Genomic DNA, 23,710 nt, shown 5'->3' on the forward strand with positions numbered 1-23,710 from the left:
AGTTCTGTTTTTTCAAGTTGAACCTGTTTTTCTTGAGCTCTGGCATTATCTATGGCAACTTTCAAGAGCCCCTGTACAAAGAAGGTATTCAGAATTGTAATATTTTGGTAGGAAGTACATTTCATTCATTACTTTAAAGTATTTTAAAAGAGAACAACCCACTTATCAAATTCTTTGACTCCTGTTGTGCAGTCACTCTGTACTCACTAGGACAAATAATATAACTAAAGCAAAAAAAATTTTTTAATTTAATTAAACTATTTTAGAAAGACAAATATTTTTGGCATACAGGTTCAACTGCTTCTAATTAGAATATCTAGATTTAAAACTATATGAGAGCAGCACATAAGCGTGTCTAAGAAATAAATACCGTGGAGAAAATTAGACTGGAGCTGTTCCATGTGTAATTATCTGACATAGTTTATATAAGCCCACGTGATGCTGGCAGTACTCACCTATCTCTCAGGGCTCATTCTCTACCACTCCCTACTGAGATTATATGTGACACCAGTGGCCTTTCTTTTCTCAAGGCACTGATTTGTTTCTGAACCAAGGACTTGGCATTTTCTGATACCCTCCTGAATGCTTTTCCTCCCGAGTTTGCATGGCTCATCCTTCATTCATTGCACGTTTGTTCCGTCACCACTCAAGAAAGGCCTTCTCTTCCCACCCTATCTGGAACAGCCCTCCAAACTCACCTGCTTATTCCCTCCTTAAAATTCTTCATAGCATTATTATGTAATTGTGTCATATATTTATTCATTTAGTGCGTTATGTTGCATCTTCTCCACTGAAAGGTAAGCTCTCTGAGGCAGGGACATTTTCTCTCATTGGGTACTATGTCCCTAAAACCCAGAGAGTGCCTACCATAGAGTAGCTTTTTAAATTTTGATGAATAGAAATTATAATACTGGTATATTTTTCTTGAGCTACATAATATGTGTAAGGGATCCAAAACTTAGTGGCTTAATAGTGCATTATTTTTAAAAAGGCAATCAAAATGGCTATAAACAGAGGATAACTTTTAGGGGACTATTTGACAGTATGTATAATAATTCAAGAGCATATGGTGAAAGCAAACTATATTTATTTATATAACATAAAGTCATATATATGTAATTTGACTGTATGCTATTTAAAAAAATTAGTAGTATTCTGAGGTTTTTGAAAATGAGATTATGAGAATATGTAAAACATATACAAAGCATTCTGCATGTGTTCTCTTCTAAGATGCTTTAGAAAATTATTAGTAAACTTATTAGTAAAAATTGGAGCTAAAATTTCCATCCTTATCGACTCAGCAATACAAAATGCTGTTTTGCAGATGTTTTGCTTTGGTTTGTGAACATCAGCAGCTGAATTTTTCAATTGAAATTAGAAATGAAATGGAAGTTAGTGCCAATAGTAGATATATTCTAGAATGTGACCCCTTTGCAGGATACACCACAAGCAGTTTGATTCAGGAATTTCAACTCCAGCTTGACTTGTTAGTGCAATAGGAATGTACCTTCAGCTCAGCCCACTGATGTAGCATTGTCACAAGCCATTTTCAGTCTCTGTTCAAGCACATATAAATTATTTCATATTTGTTGTTACTGACCCTGAGTTTTATGGATTAATTCTTGTGATATGAAACAAACCAGAGAATTTCTATGTGGCAGTTCATCCCTCCCTACTATTTTGTTTTTAGCAATAAAACATAACTGCTAAGAAAACTGCCATCTTAATTCAGTAACATTCCTGTGTATGTTTCTTCTTCATCAGAAACAAACAATTAGTAACAAATAAAAGAGATCATTACATCAAGTGCCCTTTTAGATCACCCCAATTAAAACTTTAGTTTTGCTGTATTTTAATTCTAAGATACCAAATTCTAATTTTCTGCTCTGATTGCTCTTGTTGACTTATCTTTGAAAGATGTACTCTCTGTGCAATGTCTAGATATTATTTAGCAAGATGCCAATGTTGGCACCACTTAATGTGTTGATTGGTTGTATTATCAGTAGCTGTTTAAAATAAATTACTATTAAACTATTATTGTCTTTGGCTGACAAAACACAATATTTTGGCATTTTTTAAATATGAAACAATCATTATGAATAAACATGTTGAATAACGTCAAGCTCTAATTTGTGTAATTTTATATTAATATTTGTTGTAAAGTATGAAGTTGCTAAGAACATTTATATTTACTGTTTCCTTTTGTTACTGTTGCTGCTAATGTCGCTAATGGTAATATATTACCTATTCTTGCTGATTATGTCTGAAAAATATTAGCTTATAGGATCCAATACCGTCTAGGGAATACTTATAAGCTGTATAAAATTAAGTTTCATTTTTAGACTTTAAATCAGTGCACATCAGGAGTCCAGTGTGAACAAAAATCTTCACTAGAGTCAAACAGATACATATGTAAAAAATATGGTATTGTCTGTGACCGCTCTGCTGCAAAAAAATACAGAAAACCAATAAATTTCAGTGCAGCAGGAGGCTGGGAAAAGCAATAGCAAGTAGTGTTCACAACATCTACAAATCACTGGGACACCAGTTTAACCATCAACGATAATAGTACTTTCAGATTTGTGTGACTTCTGTAAGTTTTCCAGGTAGATCATATGCAAAAGTCACACTAAATGCTGGGTCTCATGTGGTCGTGCAGTATCAAGAAAAATTCTACGATGACAGTAAAATACACTGGGCTTAAAACGTGAATTTGCTTCCAAGGGGAGGTCAGTTCTCATGATGTTGAAGTTGGACCGTGACAGTTGTGAAGAAATGCATTTTAAGCTTACTCTATGACACAGCAGTTGTTTGACCTTCAATTTCTTTTCTATAGGTCAGGCATAATGGTTGTCATAATACACAAACATTTTTGTTTTCTGAAATGATCTACCATGTAAATTAAATTATTTCCATAATTTTCAGAGAATGAGTCTATTACATATAGAATATACATATATTTTTTTTTAAGGACACTGATTAATCTAGCAATATCTCAACTATTACTATAGCCTAGGAAGTACAAATATCTGTTTGTATAAGGGAACTATAAGATATACTGATATAAAAGAAACATTTCTTAATTTGCTAGTTAGATACTAGAGGAAGAAAAGTTTACTTAATCCATATTTGTATTTTGTACACATTTATTTCAGAATCAGATGACACGTAAGTTTCCATGAATGTCACTGAAACTCACGTGCCAAAATTTGTGCTCAATAATTTGCTGCTTCTAATGAAAGTAAATAACTTAGTTGGAGGAGATTTTTAGCCATCACCTATTCTAACTAAAACCTTTTAAATATTAGAAAACCAAGGTCCAGAAGGAACAGGTGACTTATCCAAGATCCCAAACTAGTAAGTTGACTAAGCCTGGATCAGAAATCCCTAGCTTATTTAACTTTTTTTTTTCTTTTGTTTCTTTCTAGGATGAGAAGGAATAGAGTGCCTTGAAACCAGGAACTTTTATAGACAGAAAAAAAATATGATAGCACAGTATCAACTAACACATTTTCACAGCTCTTGTGACAAAATTATAGCTATACTTGGTTTAATGTTATGGTTACTGTTCTCCGAAGTCGATTAACAATGACCTCTCCATCAAAAGCACTTCTAGGTATCCTACACTGGATATTGGTGTCTAGAGATCCTACAACGGGTAGAATTTCCTAAGTGATAAGAGCAACAGAGGTGAAATGGGTCGTCTGTTATTCACAAAAAGCCCCTTGCAACTACACCTGAGTTTCTGTTACTAAGTAGACTTTTGGAAAGCCCTAAAGGATGGGTGAGGTTCAGAGAGCTTCTGGATTGGTCAGCATGTGGAGGTACTGGCTGGGTGGCATGTGCAGAGGGCACAGAAGCTCTATGCCTCATCCCACATACCTTGCCCTATGCATCTCTTCTTTCTGGCTGCTCCTGAGTTATATTGGACAAGTCATCTGCTCCTTCTTGACCTTGGTTTTCTCATCTTTCATAATAAACTGGGTATTTAGTAAGTAAAACATCTTCCTAAGTTCTGTGAGCTGCTCTAACAAATTAATTGAACTCATGGCGGGGGGTGGTGGGAACCTCCAATCTGTAGCTGGTTGGTCACAAGCACAGGTTATAATCTGGACTTAAAATTGACAATGGAAATAGGGGCAGGAAGCACAGCCTTGTGGGACTGAACTCTTAACCTGTGAGATCTGATGCTATCTCTAGGTAGATAGTGCCAGAATTGAGTTAAATTGTAGGGCACCCAGCTGGGGTTGCAGAATTGCTTGGTGTGGGAAAAACTACCAGACATTTCTTGATCAGAAGTGTCAGAAGTTAAGTAGTGTTGGAGTAGAGTAGAGGAGACTTATACAGGAGTATTTTTCCTGTATAAGGACTCATTAAGATTACTCAGTAAATATTAGTTTTTACTATTTATGTTATTATTATTGTTGTTGTATACAATATAAATTAGTAAATACAATATAGAGTCCAGATTTTTAAGAGGTTAGTGCTACTGTCTTCATTATAGTAAACTTGGTTTAAAATACTGGCTATATTTTACTGTTTTTTTTACATGATCTCTTTTCACAAGTTGGTAATGGGAAAAAAGGGGAGATTAATATATTATTATGATTAAAGATAAAAAGATATAATGTAAGACCAATATATCTGATTCTAGTCTACCCATATTTTGAAGCCAGTGTCCTATTTTGTTGTTTACCTTTTCGAAAAGTTTCCTTCTAATTCTCTTATCTGACTCTGTTATAATTAAAAATATGTATTGATGATGCAAATGAAAAATGATTAATTTCTTTGAAATGTATAAATTATAACATTACTGGCATGACATTGAAATATAAAGACTGGAATATGTATAATCAGAATATTTGGTCAAATTATTATTATTATTATTATTTTTGCGGTACACAGGCCTCTCACTGTTGTGGCCTCTCCCGTTGCGGAGCAACAGGCTCCGGACGCGGAGGCTCAGCAGCCATGGCTCACGGGCCCAGCCGCTCCACGGCATGTGGCATCTTCCCGGACCGGGGCATGAACCCTGTCCCCTGCATCGGCAGGAGGACTCTCAACCACTGCGCCACCAGGAAAGCCCTGGTCAAATTATTTTTCACTGTCTTCCCTTAAATATAGAAGCAACGAATACTTCTTAAATACAACATTTGGATTATGTTTATTTATTAGACCATAATGAACCAATCTGTGACTGCCATACATTGTGGTTTTAACATCCCTTTTAGGTCTTCCTTGTTTGTTTAATACCACCACATAGACAAACCATACTGACCCAAACTCCTATCCTCTCTCCCCTTATGGCATATATCTTTAGTGCTAACTTCACCCCTAACTAAACTTTATATTCTCTACCTTATTTTACCTTTCTGCTTTTTACTTATTTACCTATTCTTATTTTAATATTTGTAAGTCATTTAAAATAATTCTTGTAAATAGGATAAACAATGTAAATCATTTGTTCCTGGTCCTATGTACAAATAGATCCCAGTTATTCTTTACAGCATGAAAGCTCAGATTGAGTAAGTAGGTAAAATTCTCCTTTCAGTGTGTTCAAATGGTAGTCAATGATCGAAGGTGTCACATCCAGTAAATTGACACTAAAATTCTACTTTCCTCACCTACAATCTCACAGGGAGTTCTCCACAGACGTGTTTGATTAAGGAAGCCATAATGAAAGACTACCCACGTTGAAAAAAATAAAATAAAATTCCATATAAAATACATTTTAAAAAATCCTAAAAAGCAAAATCTAGAATGAATACATATCTCTCACTAAAGTGAAATTGCTGTCTTTTACTGAAGATATCTTTATCCTTCATTACTTTTAATTTCTGAAACACTCAAATTTTAAGAAAGAACAGTATAGTTCTAGGAGGTAGCAAAAATCTAGTGCCTAAAGATATATAATATATATATATATTTTTCTATACTACATATATTTTTCTATACTATATATATAAAATATGTATTTTCTATACTATATATAGTACATATATATTTTTTAAAATACTAGTCTACAGTATTTTTCCACAGGCCCTCTTTTAAAGCACTAAGAAATAACATTTATGAAAATTCAATTCTGATAACACATTATGGAAAGGACATCTGTAGTAATCATTACAAATTTTAAAATTGAAAATTATCAAATTATAGAATATCATGAAATTAACTTATTGAATATTAGAACAATAACTCCTTAAATTATTCTGAAGAGATGTTTGGTCATTAGCTTTAAGGAAAAATAGAGTCTATGTGCACTAAATTTAAATATAACCCAATGTCTTGGGTTTAATTACAATAACAAATATACATAATAAACCTTTAGTTTCAAACATGAAATTGTATGATGTAAAAAATATAAACATTTTTAACTCAATTCTTTTTCATTGTCATTGTGATAAAATACCTTCAAAGGAAATATGGAGCTTTAAACTTACCATGCCAAAAGAGTGTTACCATTTGAAACAGAAAGCAGAGAACCCCATTATATATAATTGAAATTGCAGAGGAAATTGAGGTAGACAGAATGTAATTACCCAAATTAGAATTTGGACAGCAAACACATTTATACTGTATGCCCCATAAGCCAGGGTCATGACTGTTTAAACATTCTATACCATTCCTAGGATATTACTATAACTCAATATATGTGGCAATAATAAAAGAGCTAGCATCTATGACCTTTTGCAAAATAATGTGAAGCCATTACTGAACATAAATCCAGTATGTGTGTCTAATGTGTGTGTGTGTGTGTGTATAAATATATATATATATATATACATGTATATATGTATGTATGTATTGTGTGTTTGTATTACTGTGCATGGAACTCAATAAGATTTTTCATCTTTATTTTACCTTATGTACACATATGTGCATGCACATATACATTTATATAGGTATTAAATCCATACATATAAATATATAATATCTACATCTATATACACACTTATATATATGCAAGACTGAAGTGAACAAGCATAATTTATTTTAAATGAAGTATTCTTATTGTAGGTGTTCTAACTTTATCAGACAGTTTTCTATGATTTGGGACTAGAAATAAATAACTTAGTTTGCCTTGATGATCATCCTATCACCAACTCTTCCTAAAATATACCCTCTCAAGGCTGGTTGGAAGGTTAGAGAGTATACTAAATCTAGAGATACCTTCAATAAAATAAATTATTTGTCTAAAATTTGTATGTTTTAAAACTGAAGTTTCCCTTTTTTTTTTTTTTCTTTAAAGAAATAATTCCAATTTGAGGTGATGCAGATATTTCCAGTCTGGGTATTACTGGCCAGCGGTGGGTGGAAAAACACTCCCAAACTGACAGAATTTGGCTTAGTGATGTGGTTTTCACACACAATGCAAGGGTCCCTGTGTAAACCCACTCTTCAGATGAGCAAGCTGGTCTACACTAGTGAATGTTTACACAGAAATGTTTTCTCTGCTGAAATTGAAATTAAATTACCACTTTCCTGGTTAAAGAGGTTTTACTTAGTGAAGATACAGACACCTAAATGGAGAAATTTAAGTTAAATGCTTAGCTTCATATGGGGTTATATACATAAGAAAATAAATTGTTCCCTTACTTCTCAGAGTGTCCATTTTAAAACGCTGAGGGATATTTTCTGAAAGCATTTAATTTGACAAAAGAGAAATTCATTAAAAACTCTACCTTAGAAAACAATAATATGGGCCAAATTTTGAAAAAAATAAGTTTTATGTTTATTCTAAAATATAATCAATTATTTAGCCTTGATTACATTTAGGCTAGACTGATGATTTATTTCAATTACTGAGATATAAAACCTTAAAGTTGAATACAGTTCTGGAGACTCTAATTACGTTAGTATTAAAAATGCCATATTAATAGATGAGAAGATATGTTACATTAAAGGCCTTCTGTTATGTCCTTGGAGGGGTAAATAAAATTAATTACATTTCTACTGGGAGAAAGTTTAATATGGTAGGAAATGTGTACAGAAAAATATCACTAAGGATCGAGTGCTTGAGCAAAGATTAAAAAAAAAAAAATTACCAGCACAGTATCTGTAAGCGTATGCTTACTACTAGCTATTCCAAGTGTGTTGAAGTAGACGGCAAAAATCTCCATCTGGGGTCCACATGACCACTTCATGTGTGGGCAAGAAAATTATGCTTTCTTTTATCCCAAACACTCTTATTATTTTGGCTCCATGCTCTATGTTATTGCTAACTGTAAGTATTTTTGATTCATAATGTACTGTACGTAAAATATACATCCTGAAGACTACATAGGAAATCCGTGGAAAGTTTTGTATGGCTTTTTGAAGTCTATTCTTTGAAGAAACCCTATTAACTGAAATAAACTTATTTATGAAAGAAGGGATTTTTTGGATTCTTTTACTTTAGACATATTTGAATGACTAAACATATCATTTCCTCACCAAAAGGCCAGCAGTTTAAAAATAGCTAAATATTTATTAGCACTGGTATACTGTCATTTAATACATCAGACAAACTTAAACAGTTAGATTCCTCCCATTAATTGGCAATAAGCAAGGCATTTAGGCAGAATAATTTTTAAAAGGCCTAGGTCATTTGCATCTAAGTTTTCATTAAGGTGTAGTATACATATTTGAGTATTTCTAACCAATTTGATTTGTGTAGGAAGTTTAAAATCTTAAATTGCTAGAAAAATTTCAATACCATGGTTCAGTCAATCTCAAGAATGGATTAAGCTGGAATAGTATGAATTTGGGAAAAATAGACAACTGAGCCTTCCACGTTCCTTTCTCCCAGACTGTGAAAAAGTCCTACCTGTATGTTAGTCAGAAGGGTCTCTATGGAAGACAATCCATCAGGAAACAGAAAAGGAGATGGGAATCCTGGAGGTAGTGGTTGTCCGTGCCCAGTTAGAGAAAGTTTGTCAAGGCTGTCTCTTGCAGTTGGTGTGGAAAGCGGGGTCTCATCTGTATGTGATTGAAACAAAAATATAGAACAAGTTACGCTTGTCTGTTTTTATTAGACCTCAGTAATGGCTTCCCTAGTGGTTTCCAGAACATTTATTGCAAATTGGTTCCTGCTATCAGGAGAAAATGCTTTCTGCTGAATTTTCTTTAATGAAAAAGCTGTGGAGATACAACAAGATAACATTAATGAGTAACTTTATAAGCCTCTTAAATGTAGTCTCTAATGAGACTGAGTTTACAGTGCCATAGAATCTTTTTAAAACAAATATTATCTCATATATAGTTGTGATAATATATTCAGGCTGACTTTATGGGCACCTTCCCAATTATCTCATTTTAGTTTGTTCTGTTTGGATTGACAATAAGGTATTTCTAGAGCTTCATATAGGAGAAATGCTATGTATATTAGTGTCTCTTTCTCAATTAACCCTTCCTATATATCAATGATTTGTTCAAATATATTCTTAAGGAATCTACAAGTGAATATACAATTAAAACCTTTAATTCCACGACTAAAATAAAAACTGGAATCAAATATATTCTTTCTCAATTATAATTGAATTATTCAATATCATGAAAACTAAAGATCTAATTCTTTTGGCCCTGAATACCTCTCACCTCATATTGAAAAACTAGTTTTTTAAACATGAAAAAGGGGTCTAAAGAAAGGGTAATAATATACAACTCTCAAAACATTTCAAAAATCAAATATAAAACCTTCTAAGATAAATTAACCTTTGCTTATTTAACATTCTCCAACATTGTAAGCAACTTAGGATAATGCCCAGATACAAATTCTTTTTACTCTCACGGTGAAATCTTCTTATTCAGTTCTTTATTATTTAAACATTTTAAAATAGATACTTGTTATGGTTTATTTTAGTCTATTATATCACAGAGAAAATTTTATTCAGGGCAGGATTCTCAATTTTGTAAATATTTTCATATTTCACCCCAGGAAAATTAAAGCAATATATTTGCACAGTCCTGATAAAATCTCTTAATTTTGCAAGTGGCTAAAAACTTCAGCACACTTACCTTTATGCTTATAATTTGATTCCACTGTTCTCCTGAATCATTTCTTTATTTTTCATTACAACACTTAACCACACAACACCTTTTCCAATTCCCTCTCTCTGGGGCAGAAATATTCTGGAAGTCGCCACACTTCTCTGTCTCTGACTAATGTCAGGACAAGTTAAATTCATCTCCCTCACCTTTCCACATTTCTAGTTAATGAACCAAAAGGGAAGAAAGTTTGGGGAGGGGAGTGACGGACACAAGGCCTTCTGTTAACTATCCTGCTCTCATACACACTCACTCATTCCTTAGCAGTTTCTCTTTCCACTCCCTCCTCTGTTAACTTACTGACAGATGATCTGAGGCAGCAGGTAGTAGAAGAAGAAACAGAGTTAGCAGCCTGCATAGGACTCATTGTGTTCTTTTTTTTTTTTAATCACTCGTCACCAGGGTTAAAGAAAGCCTGCAGTGCAGGGGTAGGACTACTACGTGGTTAATATGATCAAGGTGATCTTGGACACCATTTACCTAGCTGTCATAAATTACTCCTCCAGACCAAGGCTGCTAGCGTTTTCTCATAATAGCTCTGCAAAGGCGCTTGTTAAACATCTATGTGCATGTGAAATTGTTTAAGAATAAAGAGCTATATTTTTTGATCAGCATCACCTTAGCTGTCACATGCTAAAGAAAATGTGGCTTAATAGATCATGGGGATAATAATTGCTTGTCTCTTGAAGAAAGGCATAGAGCCAGATGACCACCTGAGTTTGCTTTCAGCATTAGAATCTATGACTCCACAATTCTTAAAGGTTGTCCAAGCAAAAAGCATCAAATGTACGTATATACACACACACACGTTTGATTATAATTCCATAATTCCCATGACTACTTGACTTAACCAATACATTTATGCTTGACTACGTTTGGCTATTGTGTGAGTTAATCCATTAATCACTCATGATATATACATTTATATATGTATTTACTTAATATTACCAATATCTACTTAAATAATGTACTAGAAACTGGAGAAGTGATGTTAAAAAATACAATTTGCAAGAGTTAAGAGCTCATCTAGACCCTAGTGATAGATTCCAATTGTAAAGTAGCTAATTCTTATAGTTAGTAAAACATTTTGTCTTCCATCATTATTCTGTTAGCTACTCCAATTTTTTCCCAATGTAGGATTAAAATTGTTCCTTGTTTATGTGTAGGTATATGTGGGGTGTGTGTATGAATGTCATTTTTTTTTTTTTTTCCGGCAGTTGCTTCAGTGGAATGCTCATCTTTGTCCTTACGGCTTCAGGTAAGTGTGAACAGACTATCATGTAGTATGGTATTATGTGATTAGATTCATTTATTTATCATTTTATATGGTTGAGATACTGCATTAAGCCACTTTCACTCAATCAAAATTAGGGCACAATGACAGCGATAAAGAAATGAAAAAAGAGTGATTCTTAAGATCAATAAACATATTTGAAAAGAAGACAAATAAATTAATCAAAGATCGAACAAAACAAAAATATTCCTTTGGGCTTCAAGACCCTACTGTCTGAGAAAAAGTTGTCATCTTGTGGCAATTAACAGCATAGAAAGTCTCAGTCTTCTTACAAAGATAATAAAATTGGGAACACAGTTATTCCTTTTGAAATAAAAGTGACCTTTGATATCCTAAATGTTTTAAGAAGATTAAAGCAAAAGTTTGAGAAGCCAGACAATGTAGAAGAGTGTTTTGACATCACATAATCTCCACTGACTTCAAACAATGAATGATGATGAAGCACAAATTCACAAAACACCTATTGCAGCTTGATATATCTGTACATTTTTTAAAGTTTTACCTTTAAAGGAAAGTTAGCTTGTCAGATGCTATTCTCTTTGAATTATTATGGCACTTGACAATGTAATCTGTTTTTTGTTCTTTGATACTATGCTTTTAAATAATTGTGAACTTATGGAGAAATTGCAAGAATTGAACAAAGAATCCCTATATACTTCTGTAGTGTATTGAATTGTAGCCCCCCGGCCCCCACTATAAGTCCATGCCCAATGCCTGGATCCCAGTAATTCTAGCTTATTTGGAAAGAGGGTTTTTGCAGGTGTGATTAAGTTAAGGATCTTGAGATGAGATCATCCTGATGTAGGATAGGCCCTAAATCCAACGACAAGTGCCCTTATAAGAGAAAGGCAGAGGGAAATTTGAGAGACAGAAGAGGGCCACAGAGAAGAGGAGAAGGCAAAGTGGAGATGGAGACAAAGATTGGAATTTTGGGGCCATAGTCAAGGAATGTTGATAACCACCAGAAGCTAGAAGAGGTAAAGAACAGATTCTCCTTTTTCGCCTCTTGGAGGGAGCTCATCATGCTGATACCTTGATTTTAGACCCCTGGTCTCCAGAACTATGAGAAAATAAATTTCTATTGTTTTATTGTGGTAATTTATTAACCCAGCCCTTGGAAACGAATTTAACTCCTTCCTCAAATTCAACAATTGTTTACATTTTGCCATATTTGGTCTTTAATTATTTCTCTGTCTCTGTCCGTCTCTTGCTCTGTGCATGTGTATGTATGTCTGAACCATCTTCCCTCTTTAATCTTTAAGACTTCACTGCATACTTCATAAGTACAAGGGCAGACTTTTTCATAATCACAGTATAAAATCAGAAAGAATAACATACATAGAATACAATTGTTCAACCAAGAGTCCATATTCCAATTCCATTAACTGAGATGTTTTACTATAAAGACTTAATTAATAAATAAGTATTTTAATTTACTTGACAAGTACTTGGGAAGTATTTTCTCTGAGCAGGTGGCAGGTATATAGTAGCCTACAGGATGGCCTCTGATGATTCCTCCCTGCTGTTATTCACATCCCGTATAGAACCTTTCCCTTAGTCTGAGTTAGACCTAACAAACAGAATAAAGCAAATGTGATGGGATGTCACCTCCAGGATTCAGCTGTAGAAAGTCTGTTTCCATCTCTCTCTCTCTCCCTTTCCTTATATTTCCTGCCATGGAGGAACCAGCTGTAATGTCATGAGACAGCCCTGCTCAGGGACAAAGGACAAGAGACAGGGCTGCCAAAAACCACATGAGTTGGCTTGAAAGATTCTCCGTGCCCAGTCAATCCTTTAGATGAGGCTGCAGCCCCACTGACGGCATAACTGCAAACTCTTGAGACCTTAAACCAGAGGTATCCAGCTAAGTTGTACCCAGATTTATGATTCACAGAAATCATGAGATTTTAAATGTATGATGGTTTAAGCCACTAAGTTTTGGTGCAATTTGTTCCACAGCTATAGATAACTAAAACTGTGCACACTACTTTCTGAATACATTGGGATGTATAATGAAAATAATTCAGTGTTCAGTTAGTAACAGCTACTTTGGACATGGCACAACTTCTTCAGGCTTCAATTTCCTCAATTTTAAAAAACTAACAGGTTGAATGAGACAAACTCTAGTATCACTCAAATCTAAAATTACACATTCTCTATTACTTCTTATAAGAAATCATAAAAATTAGTTAAGTGGAAATTTCACTTATATTGATTGGAGGGTGATAGTGCATCAATTTGGAGTCTGAATTTCAATATCTTAATTACAAATTCCAAAGAGTTATGGATATCTTGTTAACATCTGAAAAAGAATGAGTCACACAAACATGAAATTTCAGAGAAAGCTATTGATTATACTTAGGTTTACAAACTCTATTTTATAAGGAGTCAAATTATCTTGCTTCATTTTATCAAATTAGACAATTTGATAAATTCTAATAAAATTTGAAAAATTTATAAGACAGTCATTCACAACACTGAGGACTGATGCAATGATGGGTACATCTTCCTAGGAATAAAGTAAGCACTTTTGAAAGCTGCATTAACTAGGGCATAATCTTTTTAAATACTCCACAACCGTAGGGGTCAGTAGTTATGCCAGTTCTCTAAAGAGTTCTTGTTGTTTTTAAAGTCCTAAGAAAGAGTGGTTATTAACTTTAAAGTATTCTTGTATTTTAATTTAGTTCTAGGGAACTACAGTGATTTTCTAAAGGAAAACAGAACAGCACATATTATAAACTAACAAATGATTTCATCTTTAGACCAGAAAAAGCTACTGATTAACATCTTAATAATTATAACAAATATAATTATGATAATTATAACAACACATAATCAATTAACATCAATTAGAACATAAAGGACAATATAAAGAGAAAGTAAAAAAGAGAAGAAAATATTTTAAAACTTCAAAATCAATAAAGTATAAAATGATATTTCATTCTTCTCATCATTTCATCTCATGATTCTACTCATATTTTAAGTCACTTATCAATAAATGACTATCACTAAGATTGATGCCACTGTAAGACAGGCTTTTTTCCATCCCATCTTATCACACATAACAATTTAGCAGGATATCCTAAGGAACAATGTTGTTTGAAAAAGTAATGAGCCTCTACTTTTAAAATGTTTTCTTTCCTGTTAATATGTTATTTTCATAACTAATCCCTTTGGGTTTGAATTATATATTTGTTTTCAAGTTTGAGTGTGTGTGTGTGTGTGTGTGTGTGCGCGCGTGTGTGTGTGTATCTTTGTCTCTGATATCTTTTATTATATCATAAGGTCCAAGTAGAAAACCATACATTCCAAGGGAATTCACATTTATTCATATTAATGTGAAGTAGATAGCAGCAGTATTAAAATGGAAAAATTTCCATATTTAATGTTTACAAGTGATCTGAAAGTTTGCATGAAACTGTTATATTTCTATACTGGTAAAGTAAAAAATAATGTTGACAAAAATTCTGGAGAATATGGTACTGTCTATAGAGAAGTGAATAGTTATTTATAGAAATAATTTTTCTTGGTCATTTTGATAAATTCCCATCACAATTGTATATAAAGTTAAGTTTACTGGTGTTTTTGGAAACTCATCAGCCACATTGTTCAACTGGAGTAGAGGCATGAATAATTTAAAAAATTAAGTATTGGTGTTTAAAAAATTTTTGAAACTTACATTCAAACGTAAAACACAGTCATTTAAATTGAGCTCAGTCACACCTCAACCATGGCTCATTCCTACTCGAGGCACTCTGGATTTAATTTGACAATAGGAACTAATAATTCTGATGCCACAATGTAATCGTAAATCAAAAACTGGTCACAAACTTTCATGTATCTATTCCAATTCTTATAAAATATCCAGAAATATAACAAAATAAGTCCTATCTCATATTTTAAATTTTAAGCCCACTTTCCAAATTCTGGATTTAAAATTACTCCATTTTTTTACATAAAATCGTTACCATAATATGATACAGTTACAGTAAAATGAGAAGCAACCCAGGCTAGATTCAGAAGGGGTGAGTTTAAGTCCTGGTTCTACCAAGTGTTAGCAAATAACTGAGCAAAGAATCCATCTGTTATGTTCTATGAGACTCATTTGGTCTATTTATTAACATGATGACCACAGACTGGAAGGACTATAGTTCAAATCCAGTTAGATTATGTATATGAAAGTGCTTTGTGAAATATAAAATGCTAATAAATATAAAGTATTAATAATTAAGAAATAACTAAATTTATTAGAAATTTCCTATTGTAAACTTGGCTTCAATGTGCCATGGAGGGAAACCTAATATTGTACCATGAGCCATAAGCCTGTGGTTTCTATATTATTTCTCTCTAATGAGCCTTGTGATGATGAAATATCATGTTGATAATAAAATTACTACTGTATATTATTACAGTTGCCATATATAAACTAAACGTGAGTTAGTTCAGTGAACAGTTAAAATTGACTATGATAGAAATAACTTGAGAAAGTGCCAAAGAGGATGAACTAGTTTACTGATCTTTCTTCAGGTAGCAGGTCCTAAAGAAAATGGGTAAATTGACTTACACAAAAAGAAAATAGTACAGATTTTGGAGAAATAGACTGAAAAGCATAAGAACACTTAATTGCTTGGATATATTGGAAGCAGTATTAGAACTCTGGATTTCAAGTTTGGGTAAACAAACGAGAAGATTTAATACTCAAAGGAGATCATTGTAAGTGCATGTTTGGCAGGATGATGGAGATGTGCTAAGAAATACACCAAGCTCACAGTTCTGCCTAATTTAAGGCATGAAGTATTTTTTATACACATATGCAACTATCATGGGTTGTTTACTGTTGAGAAGCTTACAAAAGTTCGGGACCACTCCTTAAGGGAAGAAATAGAACATGTATTGCAGCTCCCTAACATATGGTAAGAACTGATTGATATCTGTTGAAAGAATATGTGAATGAGATGAGATGAGACAGAAGCTGAAATGAGAAGGATATAGACTCTGCTTACTACACGCAGGAGAATAAAACTAAAAATACTTTCTACTGGGAAACCACTCTATTGATTACAAGGCAATTTCATAGACATTACCTTGGGTCAGGAGGAAGCTCTAGGAAGAAGATAAAAAAATACATGCAATTATAATCCCAATAAGGTTATGTGCCAAAAGATTGATTCAAATGGCACCCAGTGGTTATTTAGAAAAAGAAGAGATTATACTTAGATGATGCAAGTTGACAGCAGAGTGAAGAAAAATAAAATTTTCATGGGAAGGTGCATTCGAAATGGGCATTGAATACTGGGAATTATTTAAACAGGGAAGGTGAAAGGGTTGTATGAGGAAACCACACAGGGATAACAGTTCAAGAAAAACAGGGATACTAAGTGTCCTAAAGAAACTTTGTATATTTAAGGGGAAAGTGTATATTTTCTACCATTATTCTCAAAAGAGAGTCTTTAATTTCTGTCTATTCTGCATTTGTGTTTCAAAATCTATGTATGGAGGAAACACTAAATCAAGCCTTACATTAATTTTAATTTCTAAACTTGGCCTTGACAGCAAAATTGTCCTTTGGCCATTGAGAAGATGAAACGAAAATACGTATCTGTGCATAGATTTTTTTTCCTCCCACAAACTGGAATTTCTTGGCAAAATACAATGGTGCCACACATTAAACACACACACACACACACACACACACACACACACACACACACACACACACACTGATTTAACTTTTAAACATTTTGGGTGGCTTTCACCCCTGCTTGTCTCTTAAAGTCTTAAGCTGTAAGTGTTTATGAAGGAGCTGGTGTAGCTTATGCTGAAAAAACCCACTTAATTGACCTTTCTGTCTTTTCTATGACCCTGTAGGTTTAACCTCACTGCTGATACTGCAAGTGAATATGGGAAAGCATTTATTGAAATCTGCATAACAAACATAGTTATATTTCCTAGGTTGATGTTTTGCATATCTGCACAGTAGGGCCATTAAGGGTTCTAAGAGCACAACGGAAACAATCATAACATTTGTTTTTAGATGACTGACTCAGGACATGTACACCAGGCTTTATATAGAAGCTGTTTTTGTTTTATTAAGGGACTGTTTGCCTGTTAGTGATAACATCATTAAAAATAAATGAAAGGGGGCTGGTAGAATGCTTCCCAAAAGCAGAAACCTAATTAAAGGTGATATGCCTGCTAGGAGGCTTTTTTCAAGACTCAGAAATAGAACAAGGTTAGTTCTTTCTCATTTTATAAGGCCGAAAGAAGACCTCACAGTAAAATATCACTTCTGATCTAACTTTCTATTTCTGTGTACTTTAATAATCTACTTTACAGCTTGTGCTTGCCCATAGAAAGTGAACTAGTTTTGTTCCTACAGATAGCTTCTTCATCACATCGTACCTCATGAAAAGAAAATCAGCTCAAACAAAAAATGCACTCTTAAAGCAAATTGTGTAGGTTGTAATATATGCAGTTATAGTAACTGAAATAATGTACACACAAACATTTCATAGCCTTAAAAGACCACTTTTGAGAGTCTGAGTTAATGGTAAAAAAAAATTTCCAAATCATGGTTTATAATTTCAGAAAGAAAAAAAAGTAGACCCTTTCATTTTAAGGGGTGGAGTTACTCTAATTTCATGGATGGTGGAAAAAGCAGGAAACTGCATTGCCTTGATAACTCTGCCCTTATTGTGCTGTGACCTTGGCCAATTTACTTAAATTTTCATCTGCCAAAAGTGAGTTTCTGAAATGTGCTTTGAGAATTTTCAGGGGGTAGGGAGAGAATTTGTCACATAAATCCAAGGCCTTTTCAAAATTAATATTTCTTGAGAAGTAAAGAGAAAATGATGAGAAACACTGGGTACCCTCATGGTGTGCCATGGCTTGATATTCTGCTCTCTCTTGTCACCTCTGCCCAGTTCTATTTCATTTATGAGTCTCCTAACCCAAAATGAATCTTATTGCTAAGTGAATACAACAGAACAAAATTCTCAAATTATTCCCCTGAAATATTAAATAGTTCTGGCATTGTGGATTCCTTAAACCCTGATTTGCACATGGACTAAAATTACCATGAAGTTACGAAAGTGTGAGATATCTTTGGAGATTGTTTGGTACACATACTTGATTTTTCAGACAAAACAAGTTCAAAAGTGATTGACCCTAAAAACTATCACTTTATTTATTTATCAATAAAGACTTTTTCCCCCCACAAAAAAAGGATTTTATTTAGAGGAAATACATGGAAAAAGAACGTTTTGACTCCAAGGATATGCATACCCACAAACACATGTACACATATGACAATCTGTGAAATGTGAAAACTGGCAGGATATTTAATAAATATTAAGGGATTTTAGGAATGATAATGATAATATGATTATGATTTAGGGAAAAGAGTTCCTATCTTTAAGAGATACACACTGGAAATAAATAAAGAAACATCAACTGATTAAATAAAATATGTTTGGGAGCGGCTTAAGAAGTCTCTGGGGGAAAGGAGGAGTTGGGTGGGAGAACTTATGAAGCAAGACTGGGTTTGAGATGATCACTGTTAAACCTGAATGATGGGTAGGTATATGGGGGGTTCATTATCCTTTTCTAATTTTATGCATGTTTGAGAGTTTCTATAATAAAAAGTTTTTAACATAAAAGTAATGTCAGTCAGGGCTTCCCTGGTGGCGTAGTGGTTGAGAGTCTGCCTGCCGATGCAGGGGACACGGGTTCGTGCCCCGGTCCAGGAAGATCCCACATGCCACGGAGCGGCTGGGCCCGTGAGCCATGGCCGCTGAGCCTGCGCGTCCGGAGCCTGTGCTCCGCAACGGGAGAGGCCACAACAGTGAGAGGCCCGCGTACCGTAAAAAAAAAAAAAAGTAATGTCAGTCAGGAAAGATTCTATTAACTCATTCTTCTTTCAAAAAGTCAGAGGTATTGGTATGATGAAGATCATCACCAGTATCATCAAAATAACTAGCATATACTGAGTGCTTCCTATGCGTGCAAAGCACTGTTCTAAGCACTTTGCATGCATTAACTCATTTAATCCTCACAATAGTTGTTAGATTGTTACTGGTGTTATCCTCATTTTACACTTGAGTAGATAGAGGTAAAAATGAGTTAATTAACTTGCCAAGATAACTGGGCTAGTAAGGAGAGGAGCCAGGTTTGAGCCCAAGTAGTCTTGCTCTAGAGCCTATGTTCTTTAAACATCCAAGGAGTAAAATGTAAGATATTTATCAGAATTTTAAAAAGGTATTTGATATGTGTGCTCAGATATGTACAAGTAACATACACTCCAAAAAAGAAAATAATTCTACAGTTATTTTATCTCAGAGTAGAAAGAAAACAGAGATTTTCTATTTCACTCACTTTTAAGCAAGGTCTGACTATTCCCTGGAAATCCACCTAATGGTCATCCTAGGCAGCCAAGATTCCCCCAAATTGACAACTTCCACTGTCACATTATGATGATTCATTTCTGAAGCAAAGATATCTTAGAACTGAAATTCCAGATTCTCCATATATGGGACCAGAGAAGTCCAACCATGAGTATAACAGACCTTTAACACCAACCCTAACTTTAAGTAGCTCACCAAGGTAAATTTCTGTAAATTTCACTCCAATCCTTTTCCTAATGCCACCATACAAACAAGGTCTATACTCTCCTTGTGAGAAATATTTAACCATGAAAGTGTCACTTTTAAATTGACACATGCATTTCATGAGGTAAAAAAATCAAGGCGTACTTAAAGATTCTTCAAACAAACAAAAAAAATTATTGTCCAAGAGATTTACTTCAGAAGGAGCAGGTGCCATGCCTTACCCATTGATCAGCTACAATCAGTCCTTGGCTATTGTCCCAAACTGTCTTCTGCACTTGTTCCAATTTAGCTTCTCCTGAATTTCGTCATCGTTCGACCCTAGCCATGATATTGCCCCACTTTCCACCACAAGAACTTTATCTAGATTTCTAAATCATTCTTTCTCTAGCAGACCCAACCCTCTCCTGACTCCATCAGTGTCACTCCATCCTCGTACCGGGAACTTCCATAGTTCTTGGTGACCACTCTACTCTAATAAGATACCATGCACCAAGCTACTGGGACACTGCCCTAAGCTAGACATCAGCATGCTGATCTAGATAAACTAATTTCTGTTAATTAACTAAGCACAAGAACTCCTTCCAAGCCACAGATGTGTTCTAATAGGTCCCTTCACTCTTACCTCCCTTGCTGAACCATTTTGACACCGAGAGCATGGCACGTGAACGTACAAAGTCTCCTGAGATGATACTTACTAGCTCTATCTACACCTTCAGTTTCAATGGCTTGAACCAATTCATTTTTCCCCTCCCATTCATAAAAACTAATTATTATCTTACTAAGATTATTTCAGATGATCAAATTCATTGACAATTATAATCAAACATACTTCTTTACAGGTTTGTTTCCTTAGGTGTGTTTAACATGAAAAAAGGAGAAAGAAGGAATTCTGTCCATCTTGTTTATATGTGTAACCTCAATGCCTCAATGCATGTTATACATTTTTAGTATTGACTGGTTGAATATCTGATGCAATTTATTTCCAAAACTAGTTAATTTGTTAAGTCCTTTGTTCTTTTATTAATAAAGATGCATTTCTGCTGAGGTTACATTTTAAATTAGTTGGATGTGAACAAATGAAAAGGTATACAATAAAAAATGCTTTCAGTTTGGATTACCTTTTGAGAAATGTGAACCTAGCATATAAAAATTATTTATGATATTTAAAGTTCTAAATTTTAAAATTCCAATTAAAAAAATTAATATATTTGTAGCTACCCTGCACAGAAAAGGGACTAGTAAGCATGGGTAGAAAATGGTAAGATCTGATTCATGTACCTAAAAGTGCTGTTGGCTGCTTTGGACAATAGTAAATTCGTCATGACAGAGAGTGTCCATGCAAAGTTAAGAAGCATCCTGTCAGGAATATTATAGAAACTATTCCCTGGAAATTGATAGGACGTTAAACTTGATAGGACGTTTATATCCCTTTTACCTATTGAGATTTTATAACTTCTTCCTTTAAAAATAACTGCTTTCTAACATAGTCATATACAAATGCAAAGGAGAGCACTAATTTTTAGGATTTAGGGAAATATAAAAAGTTAAGAGTGTATGTTTATGTCATTGTCAGCATTCTTCCCTTGCGAGAAGGGGATTCTTGAACAGCACAGCTGCTATTTTGCAACTCTCAGAGCATAAAAGCATAATGCAAATTCCTGGACCTTTACTATAGAAAGTTTGAAAAAATTGATTTCCAATTTATAACCACTTGTTCTTTGTAGCAAAGAAAAAAGATGACATTGTCAGAATTATAAAATTGTTGTTCCTAGCTTTTTAATGTGTTATATTTGAGAAAAACAGCTGTTGGCTCAAGAAAGGGTCAGAAATTGGATACAGAAATGAGACGTCTTGCATAAGTTTTCCTTTATTACCTGTTTTAAATTTAATTGGAAAAACTGCTTGAAAAGTGAAAATTACTTTAAAAATTCAAATTAAAAAAAAAACATCAAGCAGTGGTTTCCTATCAAAGTATTTCCTGTCATCTTCTACTTTATATCCTATATGTCTAATTGCATGGATGCCTCAGATTCACTTTGAGGATTCTTTTTTTTCAAATCATGAAGACTGTATGCATTCCAATTAGAAGAATCTTAGCCAGAAGGAGAACATGTGTTATGGGAACTGAGGAAGGGTGGTGCGGCCGATACCCAACTAGTGTGAGGAGAGTGGCTAGTGTAGACATCAGAGAAGTAAGGGGGCCAGAATTGCAAGAACTCTGGACACAATGTTGTGGTCCATGGCGTTTGGGAGCAGATTGTCTGTGGCTGATCATCTTGCAGAAAAGGCACATTCTTTCTAATCACATACATCTCATGAGAATGTAGAACTATTTTATCCTACCATCCTACTATTCATTCCTCTGACATGTTCAATTCAAATCAAGCTGGCATTATTGTTACCCTATATTTTCTTGTATATTTATTTATGGTTTCTCTCCTCTAATTAAAATGCAAGCTGCTTAAGGACAAAATTCCTCTCTGTATTGATGAAACTGTGTCCCCTCTACCTTGAGCAGTGTCTTGCACTTACTAGGCTCTCAATATATATGTGTATAGTAAATAAAAAAATGTTTCAAAATATTTCAAAATGAAATAAATTAATCTTTCAGGCTATTTTTGTGTATTTTGTTTTACTCAGAATTTTCAAATTTGGAGCATATATATTGGTTAAAGAATCTTCTTAACAGCACATTAGGAAAGATTTAGATAAATTCTATTACTGTTGATAAAATAACCCTATAAGATCTAATGTTTTTGAAGGAAATTCAAAGAAAAGTATATTATATGTATGTATATAGGCATATAAATGACTATATACACATATGCACATAGCTATATAAGTACCTAGGTACACACAGGTATTCAGGTGTGTAGAACTCTTCTATTGATATATTTAGTTAGTCAATAACTATTCTATGTTTAGATTATTAATTTACTTTAAAAAATCTCACCAAAGGCTTTAGGCAATTAAGTAATAAGTTTATTTGACATAATAAATTATCCTTCATTACTTATTCTTCCTTCCTATATAGTAAGATTTCACAAGAATGAGGAATCCAGTTAGAAACTGGAAGTTTTACTGCTATTGTCTATATTACTAACACTTTCTGTCTCATATACTTTAAGATTAACAAATGTAGCATATGTATTGAAATTATAAGTAGCATATGTATTGAAACACAATTTCATAAATGACAATACTGATGGAAAATTTGAAAACAATTAAAATCTTCAGCCTTATTAGAAAGTGTTTCACATTTGAACAAGCAAAGCAAACATGCAGATTTTACTCCTACACTCTTGATAAACATGAAAAAACTCTCACTGCCCTTTAATGTCATTTTATATTAGAAAAACTAACATAATATCTACTATCATAACAATCTTTATATTTGAAGAACTATCATAATAAATATAAGTTAAAATGTTATACTTATATGAATTTTCAAAACTCACAGGTAACTCTTAAGATTCTGATGTATCCCCTACCTACCTTGGCCCAGGTAAGCAGTTACAGGAAGAATTTATATTAGTCTCTTCCTTTTGGTTGGGAATCATCAAATATAATGTCCTCATTGTTTCTCTTATCATGTATTCTAAAAGTCTATTCCCTAACTTTTAGTGTATAGCACACTAATTCTCCACAGAGATTTGAATACAGTGCCTAGGATAACAACAGCTTCAAAAAATCATGATACTCTAAAGGGAGATATTTCCTTCACAAACAAACTTATTTGCACAAAGGCTAAATTTCATCAGAGAGTTTTTGGGAAACCAAA

The 23,710-nt window shown here is 33.7% G+C and overlaps 1 protein-coding gene across 1 annotated transcript in view; it reads right to left on the reverse strand.

The window, feature by feature from the left end:
- Window positions 1-23,710, reverse strand: part of LOC103077018 (dachshund homolog 1-like) — a 325,804-nt gene that overhangs the window by 43,140 nt on the left and 258,954 nt on the right. Inside the window, 2 exon segments of the mRNA XM_082931307.1 lie at window positions 2-71; window positions 8,810-8,961. Of these exon segments, the coding sequence (XP_082787433.1) occupies window positions 2-71; window positions 8,810-8,961 (222 nt within the window).

This window comes from Lipotes vexillifer, unplaced genomic scaffold, assembly GCF_000442215.2.
Source record: "Lipotes vexillifer unplaced genomic scaffold, Lipotes_vexillifer_v1.1 scaffold1882, whole genome shotgun sequence".
Lineage (NCBI taxonomy): Eukaryota > Metazoa > Chordata > Mammalia > Artiodactyla > Lipotidae > Lipotes > Lipotes vexillifer.